Source organism: Schistocerca americana, chromosome 4, assembly GCF_021461395.2.
Source record: "Schistocerca americana isolate TAMUIC-IGC-003095 chromosome 4, iqSchAmer2.1, whole genome shotgun sequence".
Taxonomy (NCBI): Eukaryota; Metazoa; Arthropoda; class Insecta; order Orthoptera; family Acrididae; genus Schistocerca; species Schistocerca americana.
The window spans coordinates 222,865,266-222,885,359 of NC_060122.1; the positions used below are offsets into that span (position 1 = coordinate 222,865,266).

The 20,094-nt window shown below is 44.0% G+C and overlaps 1 protein-coding gene across 1 annotated transcript in view; it reads left to right on the forward strand.

Annotated features, from left to right (window-relative positions):
• Nucleotides 1–20,094, forward strand: part of LOC124612671 (small G protein signaling modulator 3 homolog) — a 177,050-nt gene that overhangs the window by 29,165 nt on the left and 127,791 nt on the right. The window contains exon 7 of the mRNA XM_047140996.1: nucleotides 6,793–7,026. Coding sequence (XP_046996952.1) covers nucleotides 6,793–7,026 — 234 coding nt within the window. The remainder of the gene's footprint in view (nucleotides 1–6,792; nucleotides 7,027–20,094) is intronic.

Consider the following 20,094-nt stretch of genomic DNA (forward strand, 5'->3'; position numbering starts at 1 on the left):
ATTGTTGCATCCTGAAGAAACGATCGTTCCTTACTTTTTACTGTTTTCATTGCTGAGAAAAGCGGCTCACAATAATACGTATATCCAAACATGCACATGGTCTGAGCGGCATTGTTGTGAAGCTTGGGAAATTTTTTTTGCTGTAATCCAACGTGTCGTAGTACCTCTCTTTCAACAAAGTTGAATTTTGCAAATCAATAATCTCGAATTGAAGTGACGATGACAAGTCATCGGGGGAAACTGAAAAACGAGTGCTGAAAACCGTAAGTTCCATTTCCAAACTAGTGAGGTCTCGGAATCGGTTTCAAACGACGTGATGAGCTGCCTTAACTTTGCTTGGTAATCGCCGAAAGTAGTACCTTCAGGTAGTTTTAAAGAAGCAAGACGATTGAAGAACGTTAAATGTCCATTACTCATCTGCCTCTCAAACGTAGCTTTTTCATGAACGCTTTGATCTGGTCGTGCTTGTCAATGATTAGCTGCCCTTGCCCTGCAGTGACAGATTTAAATTATTCAGATGCATACTTATGTCATCTAGGAACGCCAGGTCTGATATCCATTTTATATCTTTCAGACAACTCATTTCTTCCCCTTTGATTTCGAGAAAAAGGGATATTTCCTCACAAATGGCAAAGAAAACATCAAGAACTTTTCCCCGACTCAGCCAACGAACCGTACGGTGGTAAGGTATCCCCATACTCCGCTTCCATATCTTTCAGGAATCCTTTGAACTGGCTATGATTCATACCGTGACGCCGCACAAAATTCACACACTTCACGACATCTTTCATTACGCCACCTAGCTCTATTGTTTCAGCACACAGTACCTCTTGGTGAATAAAACAATGAAGAGTCAAAATGTCTTTCCCGAAGTCGTCCCTGAGTTTATTTTTCAAACGAGAAGCAAAACCTTGGTGACGCCCAATCATTTGTGGTGCACCGTCTATCACTACAGAATGGAGCTTATCCCACCGCAAATTCATATTGTCCACTGATTCACAAACCGCTTCAAAAATGTCACGTCCTGTTGCATCGTAACAGAGTGGTACCACATCCAAGAGTTCTTCAGTTACTTGCAGCTCCATGTCGACACCACGCACAAAGACTGCAAGCTGAGCACAGTCCGATATGTCGGTGCTTTCGTCAAGCGCTAGCGAAAATGCAACAAAGATCTCCGCATTTTTCCTGAGCTGTGTCTCTAAATCCACTGCGGCGCCCAGGATTCGACGAGACATTGTTTGCTTTGACAGGAAAACCCTTTCAATCGCCTGCACCTCCCTTGTTAACAAACATTCTGTAACTGCTACCATGCACCATTTTACGAGTGGTCCCACCAAAAACGGCTTGCCACTCGTCGCAATGATGTGAGCGACCCTGTAGCTTGCTCAAATTGCAGATTCAGTAGTGTTTTCTCTGCTCTTATTCACCTGAAAATTATAAACGCATCACAGAACACGAACTATGTTGCATGTTTTGATACCCTCCCTATTACGAAACCGTTTTCAAACTTACATCTCCTGGTATGTCGTTCTTAAGCCTGGCTACCAGTTTTCTGTGTGCAACGCCTTCTACCTGATCGTAGTGCGCTGCGTGAAGACGTGTATAATGTAGTTGTATATTGTACCTCTTCACAGAATTAAATACTTTGACATACAAGACACTGCGGACGACCATCCCTCTCAATGAATAGAAAGATATCCTCCAATATCCAAAGAGGTACAGGGCTCCTGCGGCTAGTCATGCTGTCACTGAACACGGATTATTGCGTCAGTTGCGACTGCATGCGGCCAGGGGGCAGTGAGTTAGCTTTCCCCCTCCAAGCGGGCTCCGAGCTGCCGCAGTGAGCGCTCTGGAGCGCTTCGGCTCCCTGGAGCTCGGCTGGAACAGTCTGGTGTACACGATCAAAGGCAGAGCCATGTGGGAAAGCACCCGCGTGATTTACCAAGTGACCTGCCTACACTGTGAAGCTTTCTATGTGGGAATGACCAGCAACAAACTGTCCATTCGCATGAATAGACACAGGCAGACAGTGTTTGTTGGTAATGAGGATCACCCTGTGGCTAAACATGCCTTAGTGCACGCCCAGCACATCTTGGCACAGTGTTACACCATCCGGGTTATCTGGATACTTCCCACTAACACCAACCTATCAGAACTCCGGAGATGGGGAACTTGCCCTTCAGTATATACTCTCAACCTCCACTAATTTCAAGTTGCCATCGCTCATACCTCACCTGTCATTCAACAACATCTTTGCCTCTGTACTTCCACCTCGACTGAGATCTCTGCCCAAACTCTTCGCCTTTACAAATGTCTGCTTGTGTCTGTATATGTGCGGATGGATATGCGTACGTGCGTGCTTGCGTGAGTGAGTGTATACCTGTCCCTTTTTTTCCCCTAAGGTAAGTCTTTCCGCTCCCAGGATTGGAATGACTCCTTACCCTCTCCCTTAAAACCCACATCCTTTCATCTTTCCCTCTCCTTCCCTCTTTCCTGATGAAGCAACTGTCGGTTGCGAAAGCTTAAATTTTGTGTGTGTGTTTTTGTTTGTGTGTCTATCAACATACAAATGCTTTCGTTTGGTAAGTTACATCATCTTTGTTTTTAGATATATGATTTTCTGCAATGTTTCACCCACTGCTTTGTCCAACTCCTAGTCACAAGAATAACTGATACCATTGCATAAACAAATGTAAGGCTGTAATAAAAATATTGTTCTGTACTACAGTGCAGGGGTGTTGACACCTTGGGTTGGCATTGTTCAGTGATATTAAAACATTCCCAACAGATTTAACCAGATATTACATATCACTGAAAGGATAGACTTATCACCGTATAGTGGAGATACTGAGTCACAGAATAGGCACAACAAAAAGATTGTCAAACAAGTAAGCTTTTGGCCAAAAAAAGCCTTCATCAGATTACCCCCCCCCCCCCCTCCACACACACACACACACACACACACACACACACACACACACACACACACACACCTACCTACCTACCTACCTACCTACCTACCTACCTGTTTCTTGCTGCCAAGGACAGTCTGGCTTTGGCTTGTTATGACTGTTAGTCTTCATTATGTGTCAAGTTACATGAAAATGCTTAAAAGTAGTATGGATAGATACTCTAGTCACCTAGTAGGAGCAACAGCAGCAGGAAAATACACAAGATGTAGTGACATGCAAGTTTTTGGAGCCATTGAGCCTTTCTAGCAGGAAGGTTGAAGAGAAAGGAAGATGGATATGTAAAAGGGACTAGTGATGTTCAGGAAATAGTGTGTTATGGACTAGTTGTCCAGAACTCACCCATGAGAGACTTAGTGGATAGAATGAGAAGAAACGACTAATTGTTGGTGGCTGCACTGTAAGAGATTTGAAAACATTAAAACATAAAGAAGGAAGATAGGTAAAAAACAAAATATAGGTTACTGAAAAAATATTGTGAGGGAATGAGTGGTAAGCTAAGTGTATTGTTTGTGGTAGAAAGATGAAGGGGCAGAGAAAAGTAGACTGGTTGAAAATAAAAAGAATATAGAAAAAGAAGAGTGGGAAAAGGAATAGTTATGGAAAAGAAATGTTGATGCTACAGAAATTAATGTAAATTCAGGCCAGGTGGGTGGTGAGAACCAAACACATTTTGTGAATCCAGTTCCTACGTATGGAGTTCTGGGAAACTAGTGTCAGGAGGGAAAATCCAGATGGCACATGTGCTGAAATAGGCACGAAGGTCACCACTTTCGTTGCAGTGTGCTTTGCAAAAAGATATGAGGGCTCTTCAAATAATCCCGGACCTGTGTTCACAGAATTTTTCTGTGCTTATCTTGTACTTATTGCAGACGGTCTCCTTCTAAATATTCTCCTCAACAATTTCATTGTTCCCAATGCAGCTTTCACTTTCGGAAGCAGTCTTGGTATGCCTCTTTCTGGATCGCGCAGAGTGCTGTCTGTGAATTTTCTTTTATCTCGTCTTTTATTGTTGCAAATCTTCATCCTTTCAGTTGGGTTTTCATCTTTGGAAACAGTCCACTGGGGCCAGGTCTGGAGAGTATGGAGGATGAGGCAGCACAGTGATTTCATTTTTTGTGCGGAAGTCGCACACCATGAACGTGCAGGTGCGTTATCGTGATGCAAGGGCCATAAATTGTCTCGCCATATTTCAGGCTGTTCCTTCAGTTGAGTTTATCCCTGTGGCACCAATTCATGAAGAACTAATCCTTCAAAGTCAAAGAAAACTATCGGCATGACTTTGACATTTGAACTTTCCTGATGAGCTTTTTTTTTTGGTCTGGGAGAACCTTTCCCAACCCTTTTTGAACATTGAAACTTGGTCTCAGAATCATAACTGTAGACTAATGACTCATCGCCATTTAAGATTCTCTTAAGGAACATCTTGTTCTCATTTGCATGATCCAAAAGCTCTTCAGTTTGCAAGACAAGGGTCTTTCTAGTCTCAACTCGTGAGCCGTGGGACAAAGTTGGCAGCAACATGATGCATTCCAAGATGCTGCGTTAGGATTTCATGTCGTGATCCAACTGAAATGTTTACATTCTGCTACAATCTCTTGGACAGTCAGCGTCTGACATGAACAATTTTGTTGACATTTCTGACAGGAGTGTCGTCGGTAGATGACAAAAGGCGTCCTGAACGAAGGTCGTCTTTAACTTCTGTCTGGACATTTTTAAACCATGTAAAGAATTTGTAACACAAAGTATGGCTTAAGCACTCACCACCAAAGGTTTATTACATCATGTGGTGTGTGTCTGTAAAGGTTATCTTGAGTTTTATGCAAAATATAATGTAGAGACATTGCTCCTCTAACTCTGCCATCTCGAAATTCGCAAACTGTGCGACACAAAATTCTACTCAATACAGCATTGAAAAATAATGAATAGACATACAACAGTGAAACTTCCATCAGTTACACATTAAACATGGACATGTGCGGGGATGCTAACTGCATTTCACTCCAGCACATCATTGGTGTTAAATTATATATGTTCCAGAATTTTTTGAACACACCTCACATTATGTATTACCAGTATACATCCTCTGTGTGTGCCCATTCATCCTAACTGCCAACTTGTGATAGGCTTACCAATGTAGGTTGAACAGTGTTCACTGAACAGCTGGTACAAGACATAGTGTGTCACAGGTGGTGCTCCCTTTGATGGTATATTTTGCTAGTTACAGAGCTGGCTGGCATAGGTGGTGATGTGTGTATGTATCAGGCAAGTCTTATAGTGGAGAATGTCACAGGAGTAGGAGCTATAGAGCAGGGAATGGGTGCGAGGTGTGACTAGATATTACGAAAATTGGGAAGGTGAAATTATTCTAGGTGAAAACTTTAAAAATATTTTTTTCTACAGAAAAACAGCATTATCAAGGCTTTAGGTCTGTACCAAGAAGCCAGTGAAACATGTAATCGGCAGTTACACCATCTGGGCTTTGTCATCTGAATTTTCCTTTACTACCCCTCCTTAACCACATACCCAAAACGTTTGTTGGTCAAAGAACTACATAATCCACACAAGTTAGGTGCTAAATTAATAGCTGCCATACTGCACTTCACTCAAAACTTTGTTCCATACCAGCTGAATTTGTACGAACTACAGCAGCTTTAAAATATCTTCAAAATCTGAATGTTTGCTTGCAGACATCAATGAACAAGAAATGTCACAAAAATTCTACTTTTAATAGTACGATGGGTGATGAGAAATTAAGGTTACAAGGCCGATATTCCTGGAGTTTAATCTACTAGACACCAGAAGTATGTAGTAATTCTGATACTTGTGGTTGCCAACTGCGCAGAGTTACAGCCATCCATGACCTACAGCACTAGTTGTAGGTAGTCACAAATGGCAACTTGTTTGGGAAACTGATCTTGCAAAGAAATGTGCTCAGTTATTTGATTTCTGTGGTCAAAACCTCTAACTACAGCTGAAATACTCTAGTAGCTGGTAGAGGTATATGGAGATTGTAATTTTTTGTCAGCTGGTTGCAGAATGGTGTTGCATATTGTTGAAACAATTTCCCTGGGATATCAACAACCACCCTCCCTACAGCTTGGACCTCACTCCAAGCAACTTAGTCCTTTTCCCTCGCTTGAAGGAACATGTAGTAGGCCAATGATTCACTTCAGAAAGAGGTGAAATGTTTAGTGACAGTGAAGCTAACACGCAATGACAATATTTTTACCAGGAGGATAAAGCTGTCTGCCTCACAATAAGAAAAGTGTCTGAACTGATACAGTGACAATCAGTTGACAGTATTGTTTGTCTGAAATAAAATGTACACATTTTTCTGCAGGCTTTGTAACTTTAGCTTCTGATAACTCTTCATAAACTGAGAGAATGTAGGTAATTCTGAAAAGTAGGAGAAAAAAGTTCATTGGGTTGTCTGCTATATCTTGTGGTGGTGGGTACAAATTGTAGCCAAATAATGGCAAAAGAACCTTCACCAAAAGGGACCATTTGAAATGTTGCGTGGTCTTGTATTGAAATTTTGTCAATGTCTGACGTTGTGTTTTATTTAGTATCTTGTGCATTTCTGAAAAGCAAATGTTCAGTTGCATGACATTGTTTTCATATTAGAACTATTGAAGTTGATACATATTCTATAATTTAGTAATAAAATAAACTTTTAGTAGTTTGTTAGTTGAAAACAAATAGCAAGCAACTGGCAGATATTTCATAAAATGTTTCTACTAATCTTATTCAGATACTCAAATCCTAATAACTCATTTAAGCACGAATATTTGGTTTCTCATCACTTGTAAATTAATTTCAGGAATCCAGGCAGACCAGAGGGTACTTCGTGCCCTCATTGTGAATTATCTACCAGATGTGGACATGGCACTTAAGGAACATGATATAGAGCTGAGCCTCATCACTCTTCATTGGTTCCTCACACTTTTTGCTTCTGTAGTTCATATGAAAATCCTTCTTCGCATTTGGGATGTCTTTTTTCTTGATGGCTCTCTTGTGCTATTTCAAATTACACTGGGGATGCTCAAGAGTAAAGGTAAGTAGCAGTGCTTTATAAAAATCGAAATTCCAGCTTAATTAATTACTTGCTCGTGAAAATATGGCATAAATAAGGTGACTGCTAATTGCAGTCACCAGTTACAGGATACATAGACTGAGGAATGATGTCTTTAACAGTAGCAAAAATTTAATAACGTTCTCCATTCGAGAGGCAGCTTCACTGTCACGTTCAACTGGTGTTCAGCATCCACATTTTCTTCTGTAGTGTGAAGTTCCTCTTTATCAATTCCCAGACTCAATTTAATCATTGAGTAAATCTTTGATGTATGCCCCTTAGTCTCCTGTAGGGTAAATTGTGTCGACAGAAGGGCTGTTCCGAACAGCAACATAGCAAAGCCCTTCACTGCCTTGTCATTTTTGTCAGTATCAGCCTTCTAACAGCATCCTTACGGAGTTTAAGATCTTCCTTTGTAATAGACACCAGATGTTTGCAGTCATAGTCTGTATCTGCTGTACTACCTGATTAATTTTTCATGTGCGATTTGTGGGGAGATTAGAGTTGGGAATGTGCTGCAGAAGTAGTGGGGCCTCTCTGTGACACTGCTAATTCTCCATTGTCAAACCCATCCCCCCTCCACAAGGAATCCATGTGCCCCTAACCTATACCCATTATGTTAAAGACAATTCAGAGCATGTTAAGATATTTCTTATTGTATTTTTTCAAATTCAGTTTCTGTATACATTTTGTATTCAAGATGTTAATAACTTCAAATATCGTTAAAAATATAACTTGTATATTTGCCCATTAACCAGATAAGTGCATTCTTTTTCACGTGAGGGCAGTAACCCACATGTGTACTGATGAGGCACAGTATCAACAACGTTACATTTACTGCAGTGGTTAGTGTCACTTAAACTTATGGCAGATGGATGCTCATTGGTGCTGATGATGTTATTGACTACCTTGCACCAAACTGTTCTCAATTCAGATGAAATATCATCACTACTGATGTTTCCTCAGACTGCATTCCATGCTATTCTAGCATATTTGATTTCATTTTTCCTTTCGTTTTCTTCTTTCTGCTAAAATAGCTTTCGCTGTAATGTTTTAAATTTTAAAAGCTTGTTGCTGAGGTAGCTTCATTCAAGATAAAATTCCCTAATATGTTTCAAAAACTTCTTTATTTTTCGACATAGTTCCCTTTTAGACTTCGTCCAATGCTGTTCTAATTTGTTGACCCCTTCTGAATAATAGCCATTGTCCAAGTCAGCAAAATAGCTATTAGTTGCTGCAATCACCTCCTTGTTTGAATAAAATCTTTGTCCTGCCAGCCATTTCTTCAAATTGGGGAACAAATAGTAGTTACAGGGAGCCAACCCCCCTGCGGGTACGGGGATTAGAATAGGCCCGCGGTATTCCTGCCTGTCGTAAGAGGCGACTAAAAGGAGTCCCTCCCCCTCACGGGGGTAGTTCGCGCCTGCGTCCGGAGACGGACGGTTCCACGACCTATCATCGTGGTCCTTTTGGTTTTTTCACTTCTCGTTTCTTCCTTCCTTTTGTTGGTTCCTTTCTTTGCTCTTCTCCACCTCACTGTCTTCCTTACTCTTTCCCTTGCCTTCTCCTTGCCTTCTCATTGCCTTCTTCCCCTTGCCTTCTCATTGCCTTCTTCCCCTTGCCTTCTCATTGCCTTCTTCCCCTTGCCTTCTCATTGCCTTCTTCCCCTTGCCTTCTCTGGTCTCCGCCTCGGCGTTTGAGACAGCCTGTCCTCTTTCTCCCTCTCTCTCTTCTTTTTCCTCTTCTTCCTTCCTCCCTGTGCGTGCCTGAAGGCCGACCCACGCGTAGCCGGTGACGGGGTAACGCGTAATTCCCCGCCCTGGGTAGACATGTAAGGCACGCGCGTACCCCCTGGTAAAGGCCAGGCCCGGGGAGGGGTGATTGCCTGAGCTGATACCTTCTGACCATGCCGATTGGTCCCTCCGTCTGTTTCTCGGGAGGTGTGACCTGAGGTGTAAACATTCACCTAAGGCGGGAGCGCCCTCTGAGAGGGTCCCCACAAGGAAGGAGCGCACCATCGGAGACGCTGGCAATCATGGGGGATTCCTCCGCAATGGATTCTACTCCATCTCTTTCGACTTCGACCCAAAAACGGAAACGTGACCAGCCAACAGTGACAAAAGTACTACCGCCTGCCCCACAGTTCCTCGTAGTTTCTCGAACTGAGGACGGAAAGGATTTTTCCTCTGTCAACCCTTTCGTTATTCAGAAGGGCGTCGATGCCATAGCCGGATCTGTCAAATCCTGTACCAGGTTGCGTAACGGCACCTTATTACTAGAAACTGAGAGTGCCTTTCAGGCACAAAAACTGCTTCGGGCCACCCTCCTGTACACGTTCCCTGTCCGGGTGGAGGCCCACCGAACTTTGAATTCGTCTCGTGGTGTGGTCTATACTGGCTCCCTCGACGGATTGACTGACGAGGAGCTTCAATCATTCCTCGCTGAGCAGGGCGTGACGGCTGTCCATAGGGTCATGAAAAAGGTCAACAATGACCTTGTACCGACCCGGACAATTTTCTTGACCTTCGATAGTGTTAAGCTGCCATCGCGCATCAAGGCGGGCTACGAGGTTATTTCTGTTCGCCCCTATATCCCGACACCTACGCGCTGCTACCAGTGTCAGCGTTTCAATCACACTCGACAGTCTTGTGCCAATGCGGCTAAATGTGTCACCTGTGGCAGGGATGCCCATGAGGGTGACTGTCCACCTCCGTCTCCTCGTTGTGTGAACTGTCAGGGTGACCATGCCGCATCCTCCCGCGACTGTCCTGTCTATAAGGAAGAACGCTGTATCCAGGAAATTCGGGTCAAAGAGAAAGTGTCCACCTCGGCTGCCCGCAAGCTATTGGCTAGTAGGAAGCCCACGCTGCTCCCAGCGGGGAAATACAGTACTGTCCTCGCCTCTCCTTGGACTACCCGGGAGGTAGCAACCCAGACATGCGATCTGACCTTCAGCACCACGGTCGTCCGTTCGGCCAGTGCTAAGATCGCGCGGTCGACGTCTCCTCTTCCTCCCATCACCCCACAGACACGAGCACCTTCCTCAGCTTCTGCTAAGACGAAGACACCGAAGTCAGATGCACGGGCCTTCAAGAAGGAACCATCCCGTGCAGACTTCCTCCGTACCTCGACCTCCCAGCCTTCGACCGGTACTTCCACTACACGTCCTTCCAAAAAGGCGCATAGGAAGCACAGTTCTCCTTCCCCGCCACGGCGCATTTCTTCTCTTGCGCCACCCAGCGGCTGCCGCCCCAGGCCGTCATCCGTTTCGCCTGGCCGCACCGCTGGTAGCCGTACATCTGGCCGTTCACTGGCGGAGGAAGCTCCCCCTCCCGGCCATCCTCCCGAGATGGCCGATGACCCTATAGACCCAATGGACGATGACTGTCCGCCTACTGATAGCGGCGGCAGTGCTCGCTCGAAGCCAGGCCCTAAGCGGCCTTCGAGGTGACCACTTCTCTCATCTTTCTTTTCTTACGATGGCACTTATTCACTGGAATATTCGCAGCATTCGCTCCAACCGAGAGGACTTGAAGTTGCTGCTCCGCTTGCACCGTCCGCTTGTCGTAGCCCTCCAGGAAACGAAGCTACGCCCGTGCGATCAAATTGCCTTGGCACACTACACCTCTGTGCGTTTTGACCTTCCCCCTGTGGTAGGTATCCCAGCTCATGGAGGGGTTATGTTGCTGGTCCGGGATGATATTTACTACGATCCCATCACGTTGCACACCGGCCTGCAGGCAGTTGCCATCCGCGTTACTCTCCCCACTTTTACGTTTTCCTTTTGTACCGTTTACACTCCATCGTCATCTGCCGTTACCAGGGCAGACGTGATGCAACTTATTGCTCAGCTACCTGCACCATTTTTGTTAACTGGAGACTTCAATGCCCACCATCCCCTTTGGGGCTCTCCAGCATCCTGCCCGAGGGGCTCCTTGTTAGCAGACCTTTTCAACCAGCTCGATCTTGTCTGCCTCAATACTGGCGCCCCTACTTTTCTTTCGGACACATCTCACACCTATTCCCATTTAGACCTCTCTATATGTACTCCCCAACTTGCACGCCGGTTTGAGTGGTATGCACTTTCTGATACATACTCGAGCGACCACTTCCCGTGTGTTATCCATCTCCTGCAGCATACCCCCTCTCCGTGCTTCTCTAATTGGACCATCTCCAAGGCAGACTGGGGGCTCTTCTCTTCCAGGGCGACCTTTCAGGATCAAACCTTTCCAAGCTGCGATCGTCAGGTCGCACACCTCACGGAAGTCATTCTCGCTGCTGCTGAATATTCCATCCCTCACCCTCCTTCTTCTCCACGTCGCGTACCGGTCCCCTGGTGGACCGCAGCATGTAGAGACGCTTTACGTGCTCGTCGACGTGCTTTACGCACTTTTAAACGCCACCCTACAGTGGCGAATTGTATCAATTATAAACGATTACGTGCTCAGTGTCGTCGTATTATCAAAGAAAGCAAGAAAGCCAGCTGGGCTGCTTTCACAAGCACCTTCAACAGTTTTACTCCTTCTTCTGTTGTCTGGGGTAGCCTGCGCCGGCTATCTGGCACTAAGGTCCACTCACCAGTTTCTGGCTTGAAGGTCGCGAATGACGTCCTTGTGGCCCCTGAGGCTGTCTCCAATGCCTTCGGCCGCTTTTTCGCAGAGGTTTCGAGCTCCGCTCATTACCACCCTGCCTTCCTCCCCCGCAAACAGGCAGAGGAGGCTAGGCCACCTAACTTCCGCTCCTCGAATTGTGAAAGTTATAATGCCCCATTCACCATGCGGGAACTCGAAAACGCACTTGGCCGATCACGGTCCTCTGCTCCAGGGCCAGATTCTATTCATATTCAGATGCTGAAGAACCTTTCTCCTGCGGGTAAAGGTTTTCTTCTTCGTACATACAATCGCATCTGGATTGAGGGACATGTTCCCGCATGCTGGCGCGAGTCTATTGTTGTCCCGATTCCTAAGCCGGGGAAGGACAAGCACTTGCCTTCCAGTTATCGACCTATCTCGCTTACCAGCTGTGTCTGTAAAGTGATGGAGCGAATGGTTAACTCTCGATTGGTTTGGCTGCTCGAGTCTCGACGCCTACTTACCAATGTACAATGTGGATTTCGTAGGCGCCGCTCTGCTGTTGACCATCTGGTTACCTTGTCGACCTTCATTATGAATAACTTCTTGCGGAAGCGCCCGACCGCGGCTGTGTTCTTTGATTTGGAGAAGGCTTACGACACCTGTTGGAAGGCGGGCATCCTCCGCACCATGCATACATGGGGCCTTCGCGGTCGCCTTCCTCTTTTTATTCGTTCCTTTTTAATGGATCGACAGTTCAGGGTACGTGTGGGTTCTGTCCTGTCCGACACCTTTCGCCAGGAGAATGGGGTGCCACAGGGCTCAGTTTTGAGCGTCGCTCTCTTCGCCATCGCGATCAATCCAATAATGGATTGCCTCCCAGCTGATGTATCAGGCTCCCTTTTCGTGGACGATTTTACCATCTATTGCAGCGCGCAGTGTACACGTGTCCTGGAGCGCTGTCTTCAGCGTTCTCTTGACCGTCTTTACTCCTGGAGTGTCGCCAATGGCTTCCGTTTTTCTGCCGAGAAGACGGTCTGTATTAACTTCTGGCGATACAAAGAGTTTCTCCCACCGTCCTTAAGACTCGGTCCCGTTGCTCTCCCGATCGTGGAGACAACCAAATTTTTAGGCCTTACATTTGACAGGAAACTTAGCTGGTCTCCACATGTGTCATATTTGGCCGCCCGTTGTACCCGTTCTTTAAATGTCCTCCGTGTTCTCAGTGGTCTGTCGTGGGGAGCGGATCGAACCGTCCTACTTCGTCTATATCGGTCGATCGTCCGCTCAAAGCTGGATTATGGGAGCTTCGTATACTCCTCTGCACGGCCATCCATCTTACGCCGCCTCAACTCCATACAACATCGGGGTTTACGACTTGCGATCGGAGCATTTTATACCAGTCCCGTAGAGAGTCTTCATGCTGACGCTGGCGAATTGCCACTCACCTACCGGCGCGATATACTGCTTTGTCGGTATGCCTGTCGGCTACTGTCAATGCCCGACCATCCGTCTTATCGTTCCTTTTTTGACGACTCTCTTGACCGTCAATACGCGTTGTATGTCTCTGCCCTGCTACCCCCTGGCGTTCGCTTTCGTCGCCTCCTTCAACACCTTACTTTTTCCCTCCCTGCAACCTTTCGAGTGGGCGAGAGCCGCACGCCACCTTGGCTCCAGGCTCAGGTCCGCGTTCACCTTGACCTCAGCTCGCTCCCAAAAGAGGTCACCCCCGGTTCGGTCTACCACTCCCGTTTTTTGGAACTTCGTTCGAAGTTCATCGACATGACTTTCATTTATACAGATGGCTCTAAGACCAATGACGGGGTCGGGTGTTCCTTTATTGTCGAGGCAAAAAGTTTCAAATACCGGCTCCATGGCCATTGTTCGGTCTTCACAGCTGAGCTCTTTGCCCTCTACCAGGCTGTTCTTTACATCTGCCGCCACCGACATTCTGCTTATGTCATCTGCTCAGATTCCCTGAGCGCCATCCAGAGCCTCAGTGATCTGTACCCGGTTCACCCTTTCGTACACCGGATCCAACGCTCTCTTCAGCAGCTGGTGGACGTCGGTTCTCCAGTTAGCTTTATGTGGGTTCCGGGCCATGTCGGTATCCCTGGGAACGAAGCTGCAGATGCCGCGGCCATGGCTGCGGTCCTCCAGCCTCGAACAGCTTCTTGTTGCGTCCCTTCGTCCGATTTTAGCAGGGTGATTTGTCGGCGCATCTTATCTCTGTGGCATGCCGATTGGGCTGCACTTACCGACAACAAGCTTCGGGCCTTAAAACCTCTTCCCGTGGCTTGGACGTCCTCCTCACGCCCTTCTCGGCGGGAGGAGGTCGTTTTAGCCCGGTTAAGAATTGGACACTGCCGGTTCAGCCATCGCCATCTGCTGACGGCTGCGCCGGCGCCGTTCTGCCCATGTGGGCACTTGCTGACGGTTAGACACATTTTAATGTCCTGTCCAGATCTTAACACACTGCGCCTCGATCTTAACCTGCCAAATACTTTCGATGCCATTTTAGCGGATGACCCACGAGCAGCTGCTCGTGTTCTTCGTTTTATCAATTTGACACACCTCGCTAAGGACATTTGATGATGCTGTTTTTTAATCCTATGCCTGTCAGTCTGTCTTTTATCGTGTTTTCCCTTTTAGTTGTTAAAAAAAAAAAACAGGGAGCCAAGTCTGGAGAATGGGGGGGGGGGATATGAAATTCCATTAACGTTCAACCACAACTGTTGAGGTTTGTGCTGGTGCATTGTCGTGATGGAAAAAAGACTTCTTTGCAGTCGAATCACTGGTGTTTTACTTGCAGCTCAGTTTTCAAACGGTCCAATAATGTTGAATAATATGCATCTGTAACAGTTTTACCCTTTTCCAGATAGTCGATGAGGATTATCCCTTGTGAATCCCAAAAGACAGTGCCACAGCCTTTCCAGCCGAAGAAATGGTCTTCGCCTTTTTTGCTGCAGATTCTCCCTTGGTAACCCATTGGTTAGATTGCTGTTCGGTCTCAGGAGTATAGTAATGTATCTATGTTTCATCCGCAGTGAAGAAACGAAACTTATTCCTGCGGATTCTTCCTGAACAGCTGCACACCATCCTTGCAACACTTCACATGAATCCGTTTTCGCTCAAGCATGAGCAACCACGGAACCCATCTTGCGGATAGCTTTCTCATGTCCAAATGTTTGTGCAAAATATTACGTACCCATTCATTCGAGATGCCCACAGCACTAGCAATCTCACACACCTTAACTCTTCTGTCATCCAGCACCATATCATGTATTTTATCAATGATATCTGGAGTCGTAACCTCCACAGGGTGTCCAGAAAGTTCAGCATCACTCGTGCCCATGTGGCCACTCCGAAAATTTTGAAACCACTTATAAACTGTTCTAATCGAAAGTGCAGAGTCACAGTAATGTTTATCAAGCTTCTCTTTAGTCTCCTGAGGCATTTTGTCTTTCATAAAGTAATGTTTAATCACCACACGAAAATCTTTTTGACAATCGCTCAACTTCCTTGATTCACATGAATGCCAAACACAAAGCAATAGACCATATGGCTGAAACTTGATGTGTGTTGTTTCCAAAGATGCTACTAACTAAACAACACCTCGATACATGCCAGTGGTGCCATCTCTTGTACTTTGCACGGACTTTTCAAACGCCCCTCGTTTTGCTATAGTGCATGCTAGATGTTACACATTATGCTTAATGTTCATTTGACATAGGACGCCACGGCTTTAGACACCCTCATTGTTTAGAACCAACATTGCTGTCTTCACAGACACTTGAATCAATTTCCCTTTTCCTAAGAACTGTGCTAAGGTGGACACGATCACCTTTGCCACAAGTGATGTGATGGGGAGAACTTGTGTTGTGTAGTAGGCATTGGGTAAAACATGTGTTTTGATAAACTGTATTCTCTGGAACTGGTCTATGCTGTGTTGACAGTTTTCAATCAAAGCTCTCCTGATTTTCCTTGCCACTGGCCACCAGGTTATTGCTATCATTTTTAAAATTGAAGTTGTTGTTGCTAGTCCAAGAGCTCCGTGTTCACTAAGATGGATTGCCGACTCAGTGTACCAGGTAGCAAGGCACTTCATATTCAGAAATTTACTTTTGCTTTTGTATATCCTCTCACTTCACATGGAACAATATTTTGCAAGTGCCATCTCTAGTTGTAACCCATCTGTGTGGTCTCTGATGGTTACACCTACGTAGTCCTCTTAGGCACCTACTAGAGTCTTCATTCATTGGCCGGTAATGCATGTCAGTCGTGTGCCTGCATCTCGTATGCTGAGCATGGTGGTTACGCAGTTTGCAAAATTTCTTCTGATGTCTGGTAACTTCTGTGACACTTTTGATTGCTGTTTGGTTTTACTATAAAACTTTGCTTGTTCATTGTGGGATTTTGGCAGTGACATCACCTGTTGTTGACAGTCACTCGCTACCTCATCATGTTTGCTTTCAGGTGCATTTGCAGGTGAGTCTGTTTGCATTGACAGACATATCCGTACTACAGTGCAGGGTTGTTGTCAATTGGGCCCGCATATTGCTAGCTACTGGCAGGTCCTGGACTATAGAATGGGGCTGTAATGTCGCCTCGACCTGTTAGGTTGACAGTGGCATACTCGATTTGTCTACTGATATACTTGACTCAGAGTTTTGAATCTGTGATTACAATATTGTCTGAAATTATAGTTTCCAATATTGTTTTCTGAATGTCACCTATAAATTCTGTGACAGCTTGATATCCTTTTCTCTTGTACTACTGCCATCACAAATTCGCCATCACTTGTGATGGGTGAGAATGTTGACCATGGCCGATACTGGCATTTGCCTAGAGTGACCCATGAAGCCTCAGTCAAGACTGCTGGACCAGGAATTGAACCCAGGCCCTCCCTGATGCCAGGCTTGAGCGTTACTGCCACCCACCAGGCTCGGTGTTGTTGACAGCACAGTGGGAATGGTGCATTGCTTGCAGCAGATGCTTTAGTGCGTACACAGCTGCTTATGGCATTGTGAATCCCCATGTGGGAAAAGAGAGAGAGAGAGAGAGAGAGAGAGAGAGAGAGAGAGAGAGAGAGAGAGAGAGAGGGGGGGGGGGGGGGGGTTTACTGTATCTGGGGGGGAAAAACTGATCTGGAGACAACGCATTGCATGAACTAATTGTGTACTATAAGTTTTACACACTGCTAATAATTCTCTGTAATTATCAATTGGTCATTAGAAGTTTACTGTGTAAGAGCTTCGAAAATTCTCCATGCGTCAGTGTATTTGGCTGCATGCTCCCGTGTTTGTCCTGCACGATTCTTAGTTAACTTTATCCTCACCATTTTTCTTTTCTGAAATTCAGCAAGAATATTCCTGAATCCATTTACAATTGGACTAACTAAGCATTCCACATTCATTTGCACTAGTTATGATTAAGTCTTCGTTGAACCATTTGTTTCTCAGTTGGTCCTAGTAACTAATTAACCCAACATTTTTAAAATTCTTTTCACGTTAATTGTTCATGTCTTGTATCCATAAAATTTCATACTGGTAAGATTATAAACTTAAAATTTCACAAATGTTGGTGATTTGGTTTTGAAATTAGTTTTCTGGAAACATTTTACGCTTCTTTTACTCTTGCATTAATTCATTACTACTTGTCTAGCCAGACTTGAACAACAAAAGATAAAATCACTAGACCATATCTATAATTTCTGATTGTGCAGTTATTAGATTTTAAAGATTGCTAATTAAAGACTGATAATTTTAATGACATGTCTTGCTTATTTTCTGGGTTAGAGTAGCCGAAAAAAATTTTGCGGCAATTGAATAGTTAGGGTTCTCCAGGAACTCCTTAGTTGACATTCTTTAAATTCGGAAACTGCTACTTTCCTAATGTCTTTTGGGAACTGTACTGCTGATAGGTATTGTTCAGTACACTAACATACCTCAATAGATTCCTTGTTTCTCGAAGGCTATTAGTACAGTAGTTATTGAAATTTGATTAAAGCTTCTAAAATCTCTGTGGTAATTATTTGTTTTATGATTTTATTCATTTCTTGCAGATAATCCATTATGCTGTATCCACTTCTGATGTCAGCTTGTTCCTTCCCTTAGTTAGAATGGTTCTGTTGGCATTTAGTGCACAGCACAAATTCAAAATTAGCAAAATCAGTAGTCAAATTAAAATTCAAAAGTATCAGTTCTTCTACAGTGTAAAAACAGTTATTTGTTAGAAATGCCTGTAGTTTATTGTTAAATATCGGATATATTAAATTTATTTCCTGTGGTATCTTATTTCAAAATATTATTCAAGTGTTAATTCTATTCATGTGATAGGATGATGATTTGAAATGTTTGCTATTTTATTACTGTGTGATAAAATAATTATGTAAATTCTTGTTCAGCACTAATTTGCCTGTTTTCATGAAGTAGTCCGTAGTGAATAAGAGTTGGAAATGAAGTGGAACATTCAGAACTTGAAGCACAGTAAAATGAAGTTTATTTTTTTTGCGTTCTGCAAGGGGTGATAAAAAGTTTCCATTTGAGGCCATTGCTGCAGCGCAGTTGCAATGAATGCAACGCTGATGAGGGTATATAAGCACTGACGAGTAGACAAGGTAATAATTTTTATTTTCGCTGGAGCCACAGTCATGGTAATTTCTTTTAATAATTTTGCGACCATTTGACCATAATAATTTTTATTTTATAATTGTACAATCGAGACTTTGCCCTTATGCTATTTTCAAGTACAAAAACTTATTTACATGTCAAAAGGCTGAAATCTGAATTGTAAAACAATAAATAAAAATTATTAATCAAATGGTGGCAGGATAATTTAAAAAAAAAAATTGCCAAGGGATTTATCTTTCCAACATGCATGTGGTAAATGCAGAAACATGAACTATGGGAACATTACCAAATGTACTATTACTCTGTTCTTAGTTGCCGAAGAAGAAACAACACTAGTGGATATCCATCCGAAAATGAAGAACTTGCATTGGGAAGCATGTCTGTCAAAAATCACATCTGGGAAAACTAGGACTGAGGGTGCCGCTGCTTCACAGTAATGCGCATCCCCATATCTCAAAATGCCGTAATGCAAAAGTTACGACAACTGAGGGAGACACTCTCGCTCATGCCCTATAGTCCTGACCTTTCCCCATGTGATTATCATGTATTCTGTCCCTTAGAAAGGGGCTTGAAGGGTTGATTATTCTATCAGATGAGTGCAGGAAGCAGTTACGGACTTCTTCATACAGCAGGACATAGTGTTTCACCATAAGGGTATCTTCAACATGGTGCATCAGTGGAATGATTGCCTCAATGCTCATGGCATACAAATTCTGCGCTGTACAGGCTTCAAATGTAAAATTTTGGTTGCCCATTATAAATACATTATTCTGTGAAGTTTCCCCAGAAAATCATACCATATTGAAGCACGTTGAAACTGCATAGTAAGCTTGTAATGCTGTTATTTCATTTATGGAAGATTGAAGTATTCTTCAGCCATAGCACATAGATGAGAGTTCCTTTCACAAGTTACTTACATATGTCCTATTTCCGTCCCTGCTGAATCCAGATCAATCGATCTTCTTGGACTTGCATTTTCTGGAGGATTGTCTTTAAGTTTGCTTGTGTAAATATTTGGCTAAACAGTGGAAAGAAATGAATGCAGTTTTTCAGTTGTTTTTGGTGATCCACTTTCTTAGAACTTCCTGCTGTTCAATGAAAGTTTCTGAACTGGACCCAGTGAGCAATATGTTAGTGTCATTGACAGATAGGGTGGTTTTTGGGAATCATATATTCAACAAGGTCCTTCACATAGGACTGGTACCCTAAGACTGAGACCTAAAGTACACCGCATTTTGTAGGTAATTGTCTGGAAATGAGTTAATTTTGTTTAAAGTGTTGAAGAACTAATTCTACAATACCTTTTGCTTACTGTTTATTTTTCTTTTAGAAACAAACACAACCATCTCTGTTCCAGACCTCTGTTTTTTATGAAGTTGTTTGTTCGGATTTTCTCCTACATTAAGAGACTGATAAGTGATAATTTGGTCATGTCTGTGCTTTCTTTTAATTGATACAATTAAAGCACTTGTGCAGTTTTAGGGGACTGCTATACCTACACACTCGGTAAACAATTTTGCAACCTGTTCTTTTGTTACTTTTTGTGTATCATTAATCATTCTTGCTAATTCCAGTGGAAAATTATTAGGGCAATTTATAGCAAATAAATACTGTACTCTGAAGTATGCCTTCAAACTACTTGTAAAGGCATCACCCACACAATTGATTGTATTTTGTTCTTTAACACACCACCTTTGTCATTACCTGCTGTTTGGAAAGTGTATTGGGAGCTCTGTGTCAACATTGTCCTTGTATCACTAGCTGGGTTTGACATGAGAAGCTTCCAAAATTCCTCAGGGATGCAACCAGATACAGTAATAAACTGAAAGAAATGAGCTGAAAGAAAA